The sequence below is a fragment of the Pyrgilauda ruficollis genome, unplaced genomic scaffold (assembly GCF_017590135.1).
Source record: "Pyrgilauda ruficollis isolate IOZ18807 unplaced genomic scaffold, ASM1759013v1 scaffold217, whole genome shotgun sequence".
In the NCBI taxonomy this organism is placed as follows: domain Eukaryota; kingdom Metazoa; phylum Chordata; class Aves; order Passeriformes; family Passeridae; genus Pyrgilauda; species Pyrgilauda ruficollis.
Window position 1 is genome coordinate 227,501 of NW_024521095.1, and position 11,753 is coordinate 239,253.

Sequence of the window (11,753 nt, forward strand, 5' to 3'; positions counted from 1 at the left end):
GCCTTTCTGCTTTCCCTTTGAACTAAACCTCTGAGGCCTATTCATTTGGGAAAAGTGAAATCAAACCTGAGTTTGGCCAACATGATAAACTCAACTCTGTTCTGAAGATTTCCACCACATACTTGTGCAAGTACCAGTCCAGCTACAATTTGAGTATATGCTACCAGGTTGACATTCAACCAGGTTTCTGAAAGGAATGCAACTTCTAACATGGAAGGCTAACTTCCCATTTAATTTCAGTTTTGGAAGCTCTCTAAGACAAACTGACATTTGCTGATAACAACAAACGCATACACAAAGATCCAGCTACCAAGAAAAGCTGGTGCTGCCTCATAGGGCAGATCAGGGAAACAGCACTCTGCCCACACTGCCGGTGAATGTGGGAGCTGCACGATGGAAAGTGTGCTGGGGCCCAGCCCTCTCCCCATGGGGGTGCAGTACAAAACCTCACCTGAAACCCTCTCAGCTCAGAAATTAAGGTAACAGTCACCTACATAAATACTTCACAGGCCCAATGCCTACATGTGAAAAATAATGCTTACAGGTATTGGCAGACTATTATCCCCAAACAGATGCAACTGGCAATGTAATTCTATCTACTGTCATGGTTCAGTTTCTCTAGGAAAAAGAATCCACCTACTTTACTAAGCCCAACATTGTGGTATTTCTTTTCCATTATTTTCTTCACTGGGTCCTCTTCCTTGAAAGTAATGAAGCAAAATCCACGCCTCTTGTTAGTTTTGTTGTCCATGGGGAGCTCTATGGATTCAACCTGGTGGAAGACAATGATTTTACCTTTTATCCTGACATTCATGTCACTGCAAAATCCCTCTAACAGGTCATTCCTGCTAACTGAAATTATTTGGATTTGAATATGACAATGTGACCTGACTATAAATACAGAGTCAAAGTTCTCTGTAGGACATGGGGCTTCCTAGGCAAACAGTAGTTGAAGTCTTTAGTCTAGAGTGAACTGTCTGTAAGTTTGGAACAGGGCACATATTTAGCAACCAAACTGCCTGAACAGAGTTATGACCTGAAGCTGGCACCATCTGATACCAATAGGGGAGCAGCAGCTGTAGCAAGTTCATTCAAGACCAGCTTTTAAAAACTTCAGAGATACTTACCTCATCTGCACCACCAAAAACTGGGGACAGAGACTACACAGTTGTACAGAATTTAGGCAAAACTGTCTCAATCTGTGCTATAGGAGATGAGCTGGAGTGGCTGAAGAGCATCCGATGCAACTGACCAAAGCACCCTGCCTCCCTCTCTGACTTATCCCTTCCCCTTCCATCACCAACTCAGAGCCTGTAACTCTGAGTTGAAACATCAACATTCTGACCACTAGCACACATGGAACTACAATGGCCAGAAAGCTTACATTAGCATCCACGCAGTCTGCATGTGGGGGATGCTTTCTATTAATAAATTTGTGAAGACAGAACAGGTTCCACAAGTAAAAGCACTTTGTTTCACTACATACCTCACCAAAACCTCCAAAATATTCCCGTATTTTCTCCTCAGGTGTGTCTGGAGATAAGCCCCCAACAAAAATCTTTTTAACGGGTTCTTTTGTTTTCATGGCTTTAGCTCTTTTTGGATCAATGACCTTTCCATTCAGCTTGTGCTCTTTCTGGTCCATGACCTGAGGATAATTAAAACACAGTTTTACACAGATCAAGCTAAATGTTTCACTGTTTTGAGTAAGGCTAAAATTGCTTCAATTTCAGTACGTGGATCACACCAATAGTTTGTTGCACAAAAACAAAATTCTGTGATTTTTGATCACTATCCACTGACACAGACAGTTCTAACATCTGGAACCACTTATTACCCAGCAGAAGCAAGAGTGTAACATCTCTCAAAAAGTACTCTTCTCATCCTCAAACCTTATGAAGTAAAAAATCTGTACTTTAAGTATCACAAAGGCCATGAGGGTGAGAACTTTTCTGTGTGCTGTATCCACAGCATTTTAGAAAAGTTAACAAGTAATTTTTGCTTGGATAGAGCTTAAATATATCAAAGCTATTGGCTGTCCTCTAGGGATTCATGGTACAGCTCTGGAATGCAAAGAACAGAAAATCTTTGCAAATCCTGCTTTCACAGCAGCAGGCAGCAGACATTTACAGACTCTATTGTTCAAGTGCCCAAGTCCAATGACTTGAAGAACCTCTAAGTGCCCAAATCCATACCTCAGGAATCACTGCTGGTCCTGGACACAGGAACATGAGTAAGACAGTTCATAAAAGAAAGCATTTTCAACAAGCACATTAAACATGCTGCACCCCTGAATCATCTTTACCAGAAGATGTAAGAACGCCTACAGTCATCCTAGGGAGTGCTTTATCTCTGATACCTGAATTTGAACTTGTTTCATTACTTTAATCCTACCTTATCCACACTCTCAGACTCTTTGAAGAGTACAAAGCCGAAGCCTCTCGATCTCCCAGTGATGGGGTCCAACTTCAGAGTGCAGTCTACAACTTCACCGAACTTGGAGAAGTAGTCCTTCAGATCCTTCTTCGTTGTGTCCCAGCTAAGGCCACCAATGAACATTTTCCTGTTAAGACAAGTTGGTCAATCTGTAAATGTGTGTTACCCAAAATCCTGCACTGCCAAGCTTTATGAGCTCAATACCCTCATGCTTTTATCAGTCATGTCACTACACACACAGGCCTGCACTTTTTGACAACTTGCTTAAGCGAGTCTGGCCAGGACCGATAAAGACTTCCAATACACAAACATTTTGCACTGTCTTCTCCTGCAGCTGCTTGCTCTGCTGTCCCAAGAAACCACTAGTAGTAGTGACAAAAAGATATTTTACTACTTCTTTACATCCCCATCAGACGTTTAATTCCATCCAGTTATCTGTGGAGCCTCCACACAACCGAAATACATGTAGGCAGATTAGATTTGTAACAAAGTGTGGTTAAAACAGAAGCATTTATCCACCAGTCTGAACTGGACATATGCCCAAATTAATAAACTAAAATAAATAAGTTTAATCAAGTTCCCTTCCCCAGAAAGCAGTTATGAAAAAACAAAGTATTGGATGCTCAGAAGTTCTTTCCCCATGAAAACTTTATAAAAACACCTGGCATAATCCATTAACATCAAGAGAATGTCTTTCCAATATTTCTACAGCACCAGTGTTGCTGGGCAGATGTGTACAGCACATAATTCATAACCTGTATTTTCAAAAGCACACTGGAAGCTTAGAATCAAATCATGACCATCCCACCATGTTAGTAAGGCATAAAAAAAAAATAATTTTAAAAGATGAAAAATCAAGCCAGTATACACACAAATGAAATTTCCAGGTTATTAGGCACAGGGCTTAGGAACCCATTCAAAAGAGGATTTGATTTGAGATGATCTCTTCTAATACTGATAAAGATTTTACCATGAGCTCTAACCAAAAAATATGATCCATTATGACCTATAAAAGCACTTTCTACAAAGCTTTGCCCATTTTCACGGTTCCAACTTATTTCACAATCAGACACAGTTATCAGAAAACCTGAAAAACCACTGTATCATGTTTCCAACCCTTCCACTTCCCACGCACAAATATTCCTGCCAATCACGTAAAAGAGCATTGTACCTCCACAACTCAAACTCTCTGGAATCAAAAGCTGCTCCTTTGAACTACTTCTGTTGACTTAACTGTGCCTGCAGAGAATTAACAAGAGCATTCAGTTTCTGACAAAATCCATACAGATGAGGGGTTCAGAGCCTCAGATGTTTTTATAACATCTTCAGGAGCTTCAGATGTTTTTATAACAAGTCTCCAAATCTGTAAAGAAGGAGCACCAACTCCCCATCCCTTTATCCACTTTTCCAATTAGTTCCAGATCTCTCTTCAACAAAGCACCAACAGAAAGTACCTTTCTATCAGCTGTGACTTCTTAGTGTCCTCCTGGAAGAAATGGCCCACCCTGGTAAACCAGCAGCCTCACACCAGTACAAGCAGTAAATCAAAGGAGCTTTCTGCCCTTTGCTCACCCATCATTAAGGTCCTTAGCTTGTTTGCTGTTCTGTGGAGGGCTTTTCAAGCAGCCAAACAGAAGACACAGAGGCTGCAGCATCGTGTTTCCGACACATGGGGGGTAGTGATGCCCTAGCAGTCACTACTGAACTGACACTTGCTACCCAAACCACCTGTCTCCACATTAACATACAGACCCTGCTTTGTATTCCTAAGGACAGGCAGACCAAGAACGTGAGCTTGAAACCAACAGCCTTGGAAGGTTTTTCATCTCTCCACGCAGGAACTGCACCTTTGAGCCCAGCCACAGAGCAGCAAAGCACAGCTGCTTCAGTCTGCCCCTACATCAACTACTGCTCCAAGGGAAACTGAGCTCAGGTCAGGGCCACACCACAAACATGAGCACAATTCAGGAGCAGTGGCACAGCGCTGCCAAAAGCTTGTAAAATACATACATTTCCTAGCCCACAGTCTGGCTGGTCTAAGCCACATCAGCACATATAGTTTCCCAAAATAAGTTAACAGAAGTGTGCTGGGGAAAGCTTTCAAACCTAAGACTTAGCTAAACAAGGTATCACAGATCGGCTTTTCTCCCTTTACTACCAGAAGTGTTGTCAAGACAAGAGGTGACAGGTCTAAAAGACTGAACCAGACTACAAGTCAATGTGTGATACATGTGGTCACTGCCCAGTATCACTGCACGGCTTAGAGACAACTTCTTCTAAACTCTCTTGCCTCAAAAGAACCTGAGTTTGCACATGAAAACCCTTTAATTGGTGTGTATTCAAGGGTACTAAGTAAAACAAACATGCACACTCCAAAGGCATTTGAAGGTGTTAAGAACAGCTGAAAAGTAACAAAACCATTTTAATTTCTGCTAATCCCAGCAAAATACTCAAAAAAGGGTTCCTGCTCTCTCTCTCTGCATGATCCCAGATTAACAACATCTCTCTCAGCAACATCCCAGGTTATTACTGAAAGATGAAGACAGGAAGGTTTTACAGCAGGTATCTGCAGGACACAGTAGTTAGCACTCCTTTATCCAGTTTATTTTCTGCCTTGACCAAAAACAGACCTGCAGCTCGAGTTTCACGGCCCGACAGGAGACAGCAGAGCGCAACAGCCTGTCCTGTCACTGGATTTATTACACATAAATTTCACCGGCAATAGAAAAGGGACACTGCCCCAGGCAGAGACCCTATAAAGATTAAAAGCTGTCTTTACTCGCCATAAAACAAAGTAATAGAACATGCTGAGTTGGAAGGGACCTATCAGAATCATCAAGTCCAAGTCCCAGCCCTGCACAGAACACCCCAAGAGTCACACCATGTGCCTGAGAACATTTCCCAAGTGCTTCTTGAACTCTGTCAGACTTGGTGCTGTAACCACTTCCCTGTTCTATTGCCCAACCACCCTCTAGGTGAAAAACCTTTTCCTGATGCATAACCTGAACCTCCCCCGGCTTAGCTTCCTGCCTTTTCTACTCCTACTTCTCAAGTTCGGACACCACCTCACACAAGCCCCTCGAAGCAAGTTCCGTGAGAAGCAGGGGCATGTTTTAGGCTGGGAAGAAGTCCCGGTAGCTGACGCCTCTGGCACTCAGCTAACACACAGTAATGTTAGCAGCACAGGGCAATGCTGCGACTGCAACCAGAGCATTCGGCTACACCGAGTTACTGTCTTCACGCACGCACCGCACTTTAACTCGTAGAAAAGGTGTCGTTAAAACGAAAAATAAGTAAAAGGGGCCTCTAGTTTGAGGCACATCACACCGTCTGTACATCGCGGGACCAGACACCGCCCCCGCCGCTCGGCCCGTGACGTCGCCGAGGCGCCAAGTAAACAAACAGGGCAGCGGCCGGGGCCGGGGGCGCCGGGCCCCGCCCGGGACACACAACCCGCCCCCGCCGCTCACCCCTCGTCCTCCTCGTTCTTGCTGGCGTCGATCTTGGCTCCCTCCGACTCGACCCCGCCGCCGCCGCCGCCTCCCCCATCGGTGCTCCCCGCCCCCGCCTGCCCCTCAGGCTGCTCCGCCGGCTCCGCCGCGCTGCCCCCGGCGCCAGCCGCTACCGCCGCCGAGTCTAGAGCGAACTGCTGATCCGACATGGCGCCGCCGCCGCCCCGCACCGGCCACCCCCGGTGCTGCCGCCTCCCCGCCGAGGCCCCGGCCCCGCTGGCGGCCCCGGCCGAGCGCGCCGATCCCGCCGATCCCTCCTCCTCTTGCTCCCTGTTTTTAATGGCGCCGCCACCGACCCAACCTAAAATGGCGGCCGGAAGGAGCGCGGCGGGCGGGACACGTGACACCGCCCCCGGGGAGCCGTGAGGGAGCGCGGGGGGAGCTCGGCACGGCCCCGGGAGCCGCCGGAGCCCGGGGGGCCCACATGGACAATCGGAATCGATAGGGCTGGACTGGGCCTCTGGAGAGAGTACAGTTGAACCCCCCGCCCAAGGCAGGGCCACAGGAACAGGTCGGGGTGGGTTTGGAATGGCTCCAGAGAGGGAGACTCAACCTCCCTGTTCCAGTGCTCTGCCGCCCTCCACGCAAGAAGTCCTTCCTCGTGGTGAAGTGGAGCTTGTGTTTGGGTTTGTGGTCGTTGCTCCTTGTCCTGTCACTGGGCAGCACTGAAAAGTGTCAGGCACTATCCTCTTGGCACCTGCCTTTGAGATATTGCTGTGCATGGTGAGATCCCTTCAGTCTTCTCCAAACTAAACAGGCCCAGCTCCCACAGCCTCTCCTCAGGAGATGCTCCAGCCCCCCCATCGTCTTTGTGGCCCTTCCCTGGAGCCCCTTGCCTTTCCTGTGCTGAGGAGCCCAGACCTGCACATGGTACTCCAGCTGCACTTCACTAGTGCCGAGTGGGAGGATCGCAGATTGAAGTAAAACTTGGCTCTTAGCAGGGTTTTGTGTATTAACAAACCACTGGAGTAATGAAACCATGTTCTTGTGGCACAGGTCTCCCTCAGCCCCTCGTGTGCTGTGGAGGGCTGTGGATCCAGCTGCACTCACAAATGCAGTGTATGAACTCACACACTGCTGTGGCTTCTTGCTGATTCTTGTTTGTAGTCAGTGACATCAGTGAGTTTTAACAAGCAAGGTTTATTTTTATGCTTGACTAGGTAGTTGTGCTGGGAAACATCAAATCTTCAGGCAGACTGCCACAATCCTTTTGCCTCAGACAAAACACACGCTCCTTTACCCATCCCAACCCCTCTCCTAATTGGACACATGCTGGATTGATGCAGTGTTCCTTCTCCAGCAATCAGGCACGCAGGCTTTTTGTTGGTGCTCGCTAGTGTGCACTAAATGGGAAACCTGTTTTCTGAGCCAGGTGAGAAGCATCCAGTACAGCACCTAACTTGTACCAAGTTGTACAGAAAATAGTTGCTGATCCTAAAGTTCAAGAACTTCTGAACGCCTACTTGGAATTGGAATAGAAGTGGTGTGGGAAAGTAATTAAGCTACATTCTAGAATACTTGGAAGTTTTAAGTGCTTGAGAAGCTTTGAAAAGCTCCAACTCCTCAAGCAGTGCCATCAGCATCGAAAAGGTGCTGCTATAGTTCTAGATCCCTCCCGAGATGTGCAAAACTGGCAGCGTTGTGCCACAGACCACTCTCATCGATGCTGTGGAGGGCAGGACACGACTCTGCCATCTTCCACAGTGATGCTAATTCCAAGCACTCTGGTGCTCTCAGGACAGATCAGGAGGAAGAAGGGGGTGTATGGACCTGTTCTCACAGTAACCTTGATCTCCAGAGAGATACCTGTCCTTCTATCCAAGTAAAACTATAGTTACACCACTTGAAGGTGACAGCAAGACTCCACACTCACTTAAGTAAGCATTTATTAGAGAATCTTTTAACATGAAATTATACAAATAAAGTTTGTATAAACACAAGTCCACATTGTGTCGTAACATGAATGGCAAAAAGAAAGTAAAAACCATAAAAGAAAACTAGTCGGCCGCTATGTACAGTTGGACACAGTTGTGTCATACACTAAAAGTCTTTTACAAAATAGTCATTTCCTCTCACCGAAGACCACCCTCCATTCACTCACGATGCGTTGCAAGATGGCTTTTTGTTGCAGTATCTCTACCTAAAAAATGAAGACAAAATGCATGTCAGATCTGTGACAGTTACTACAGGATTGTTAAAAGGTCCATTTTCATGAACTGCTTTAAGTCTTCTATATATTCCTTTCTTCACTGTTAAAGATCATATGCATATTTATTAAGGTAACACAAGAGGTTTGTTTAGTTACCCATCAGTAACTTACTTTCCCAAATATTCAGCCCAACTAGGAGGCTGCTCTGAAACAACAACCATCCAATTTAGACAAGTAAGCAGGCACTGGATCACTTTCTTTTCCATTGGAAACACTGCCAAAAGGCTTATTATTTGTTTATACAACTAAACGACTTATGTGCAACACAAGTCAGGTCACTTTAGTTCAGACAGTCCATATGCATATGATCTTTAATGTTTATCCAGATTTAAAAGTTCGTTTTGGTTTGCAGATTTCACTATTAGCTATAAAAAGAAAAAAGCAAGCATTAAAATCTTAAAGAATGCACATTTAAAATGAGGTTCCACAATTGAAATACAACACTAAACAGAAGACCAAATGATTAAGCTGTAAAGGCATTTATGTACTTTAACTCCTGTAAAAAACCATTTAAGTTAAAGACACTTAATCTCCAAAAAAGATTAAAAAAAGAAGCCAAAGTCTGAAGTTTTCCACTTTAATCTTTACGCTGGTACATGAAGTTGGAAGAGACCATACCACAGGACAGCGTTTTCTGGTGTATGCCTTGCGCTCTGCCTGCAACGTGCGACCCCAGAGATAGACGTGGTCAGGGTGACACACGGCCTGCAATGAAGTTCCCGCTGGCGGGTACAAACAAGGTATAATGTCAGAGTTAGAAGACAACATTCTTGTTTTCCTTAAGTTGTACCCATTTCAGTACTTTACCTGTTAATACTTCTAATAAGTTTAATTATTCCTCTAGACCACCTGGTACACAACGCAAACCAGAAAAACTCTTATGTTTTTCTGAAGTACTAAAGAAGATAAAGTCACGCTTTTACAAAGTTAAAGATCTATAGACACGTAGGCAAAGCTGGTTTTAAAAAAAAAAGTATTTTTTAAGTTAACGAAAGCTTAATTAAAGGAAAAGTCATGCTAGGCAAGTTTTTACTCTTCGTTTGTCTATTGATCTTTAAATTAGATTAGACATAGTCGGAGTGGAGCTTGCGCTCCTGTACACACCTGTTTGTCAGGCACTAGGTACTGCCTTAGTAGGGCTGGTAGTTGTTTTGGTGGTTGCCGCCGCCACGGGACGCCTTCCCATACGTGCTCTGTTGGCCTGGAGGTAGCATGTGGGGAAAAACAGAACCCACAAGCGTTAACACCAGCCTCAGAGGGAGACTTCACACACAGCAGCACACCAAGGGATCTCATCTTTAGAGCCATGGGCTGACTGAGAGCAATACTGCTCTTGTTATCGGGAATGAGGGCAAAACCACTTACCACTGTAATCCGTGTATCCCGGCCCATATCCATAGTTGGGATAGTTGTACCCAGAGTAGTCGTAGCCTCCATAGCCACTGTAGCTCTGATCACTGTAAGCGCTATTGTAATTCCCATAGCCTTGATCATAGTAATTATTAAATCCTTGGTTCCAGTTTTGTCCCTGACCTGAAACCAAGCACAGCAACTGTAAGTTTCAAAACTTACTTCACTCCTCTCCTGTGCCCCTTCATCTAATTTTTTGGATAGGAGAATAATCAGTAATTGCCTGAGCACCAAGTGACACCACAGGACAAGCCTTGCTGCGTGGTGTGAGTTGTGTCTGCTTGACCTGTAACATATCAGCTGATTCCTTCTGATCCATTTGAAGGTGCAGCAGTGACCAGCCCACTCGTTAGCAAACAGCTCCTGGTTTCTCGCCCATGGCCAATTAAGTGTATCCCTTTCAAGTGAAAGTGTAACTGTGCTGGCTGCACTGCCCACTAAGGGTGTACAAAAGCACCCTACATCCACCTTTCACCTTCATCACTTGAATGCAAGCAGAGCAAGAGGAGGTTCTCCAGCTTCAACCACCACTTACTGACGGGCTACTTTACACATTTGATTTAAACATGAGATCTGCACACAGCCTGCAACCTAGAATATCTACAAACACCTGAGTGTTTGGTAAGTACTTAAATAAACAGAACCACTGAAAATACTCACCCCGTCCACGCCCCCTTCCGCCTCCACGTCCACCAGAAGAATTGCTTTTCCCTCCTTTCTGCTGCTGCTGCTGCTGCCTGTACACCTCTTTGGGCTGTGCTACTTTGATTTCACACTGTAAGGACAGAAAGCCTTTCATTTACTAAGAATTTCAAGAGCATTTTGTGAGTTGCTTTCAGAGAAACCTAGAGATAGATTTCACATGCTAAGAATAAGAGTTTTCCCACCTTGCCTGAACCAATCTGGTGGTATCTGCTCTCTAGTAACTTCTTTACTGGCTCTTCATCTGTGTATGTGATAAAACAGAAGCCCCTCCTTTCATTCGTCTTTGTGTCCATGGGAAGTTCAATGTTTTCAATCTGAAATCAAAATGAATATAAACAATGAGTGAAATCTGTAAGCAGCTCTTTATGCCACCAGAACCATCTGGCAGTGCAGAATCTACATTGACTACTTCTGGCAGCTATAAAGCAGACCATTACAACTTTATGAAATCATTAACATACAGACTAAAGATCTAGTTAGATCTAGTTTTGGCCAACTCCCCTCCTCACAAATTCTTTCTTAAGAGAGAGGCAAGACTACACTTGAGAATTAGAGGTGTTCTTATATGCCAATATACTATACCTCGCCAAAAGCACCAAAGTACTCCTTAATCTGTTCTTCAGATGTATCTGGACTCAGCCCACCAACAAACACTTTTTTGGGTGGCTCCTTCCCTTTCAGAGCTTTTGCCCTTTTAGGATCTATTAACTTGCCATCCAGTTTGTGTTCCTTCAGTTCCAACACCTAAAGAGGGAACAAAGGAACAAATTCTCAGATCGCTGCAGCTACACAAGCTGGCTCCGTGCCATGGCTCCGCAGGCAAAGCACCCACCTTCTCCACGCTGGCAGCATCCTTGAAGAGCACGAACCCAAACCCCCTCGACCTTCCAGTGACCGGGTCTGTTTTGATCGTGCAATCCACAACCTCGCCAAACCGCGAGAGATACTCCGTCAGGTCCTTCTTGCTGGTGTCCCAGCTGAGGCCTCCGATGAACATTTTCCTGGAGGGCAGGAAACGCGTGCGGATACGGGTGAGGGAGCGCCGGGAGAGCCCCCCCGCGCCCCCACCGGCTGCCGGTGACGTCACGGCCCTGCTCGGCCCCCCCGTCCGTGTCCCCGCCCCGCGGAAACTGGGTCACCCGCCCGGGACACAAAGGCGGGCGCGGCCGTGCTGCGGGAAGGGAAGGCCGCGCTGCGCCCAGACACCGAGCCGCCCCCCCCGAGCCCCGGAGCGGGCGCGGAGATGGACGCGGGACTCCCCCACACCTCCCCCCACCACGTCCCCGGCCCTACCCGTCGTCCTGCTGGTTCTTGCTCGCGTTGATCTTGGAGCCCTCGGCGAACTCCTCCTGGCCGCCGCTCATCTCGGTCGCGTCCTCCATGGCGGGGCGAGGGCGGGGGGGGGGGGGGGCCCGGGGGGGGGGGGGGGGGTGCTCGTGCGAGCGGCGGAGACAGCAGAGACCTGCGCCCGGCAGAAAATG

At 46.5% G+C, this 11,753-nt stretch overlaps 2 protein-coding genes across 7 annotated transcripts in view; both read right to left on the reverse strand.

The window, feature by feature from the left end:
- HNRNPD (heterogeneous nuclear ribonucleoprotein D) overlaps nucleotides 1-6,756 on the reverse strand; it is a 9,797-nt gene extending 3,041 nt beyond the window's left edge. The window contains exons 1-4 of one of the 5 annotated variants that reach the window (XR_005955223.1): nucleotides 5,907-6,274; nucleotides 2,395-2,563; nucleotides 1,487-1,648; nucleotides 641-772 (exon numbers count right to left, since the gene is read on the reverse strand). Coding sequence is in view for 3 of the 5 variants with exons in the window: in XM_041468298.1 (XP_041324232.1) it covers nucleotides 641-772; nucleotides 1,487-1,648; nucleotides 2,395-2,563; nucleotides 5,907-6,097 (654 nt within the window). In the remaining 2 variants the exon portion in view is untranslated. Of the gene's footprint in view, nucleotides 1-640; nucleotides 773-1,486; nucleotides 1,649-2,394; nucleotides 2,564-5,906 lie in introns of all 5 variants that reach the window. The other 4 variants (XR_005955222.1, XM_041468298.1, XM_041468297.1 and 1 more) reach the window with 4 other exon arrangements.
- Nucleotides 6,757-7,817: 1,061 nt separating this feature from the next.
- On the reverse strand, nucleotides 7,818-11,743 carry HNRNPDL (heterogeneous nuclear ribonucleoprotein D like). Of its 2 annotated transcripts, XR_005955224.1 has the most exons (10): nucleotides 11,704-11,743; nucleotides 11,566-11,673; nucleotides 11,105-11,273; nucleotides 10,855-11,016; nucleotides 10,455-10,586; nucleotides 10,228-10,342; nucleotides 9,523-9,690; nucleotides 9,262-9,358; nucleotides 8,776-8,879; nucleotides 7,818-8,088 (listed from the first exon to the last, which is right to left on the reverse strand). XR_005955224.1 is itself a non-coding variant. In XM_041468301.1 (9 exons), the coding sequence occupies exons 2-8, from the start codon at nucleotides 11,652-11,654 to the stop codon at nucleotides 9,288-9,290; spliced, it is 906 nt and encodes a 301-aa protein (XP_041324235.1). In that variant the 5' UTR covers nucleotides 11,655-11,673; nucleotides 11,704-11,741; the 3' UTR covers nucleotides 7,818-8,088; nucleotides 9,262-9,287. The 2 variants fall into 2 exon arrangements, 1 of the variants encoding a protein (XP_041324235.1); XM_041468301.1 differs by lacking the exon at nucleotides 8,776-8,879 and having other exon boundaries at nucleotides 11,704-11,741.
- Between the last annotated feature and the right edge of the window lie 10 nt (nucleotides 11,744-11,753).

Bases quoted from the DNA above. Each gene is read 5' to 3' on its own strand.
- HNRNPDL (XM_041468301.1), bottom strand. From the start codon at position 11,654: ATGGAGGACGCGACCGAGATGAGCGGCGGCCAGGAGGAGTTCGCCGAG. The intron at 9,691-10,227 runs GTGAGTATTTTC...GCTTGGTTTCAG, and splicing joins CGGAAGGGGGCGTGGACGGG to GTCAGGGACAAAACTGGAAC. The intron at 9,359-9,522 runs GTAAGTGGTTTT...TGCTACCTCCAG, and splicing joins GGGATACACGGATTACAGTG to GCCAACAGAGCACGTATGGG.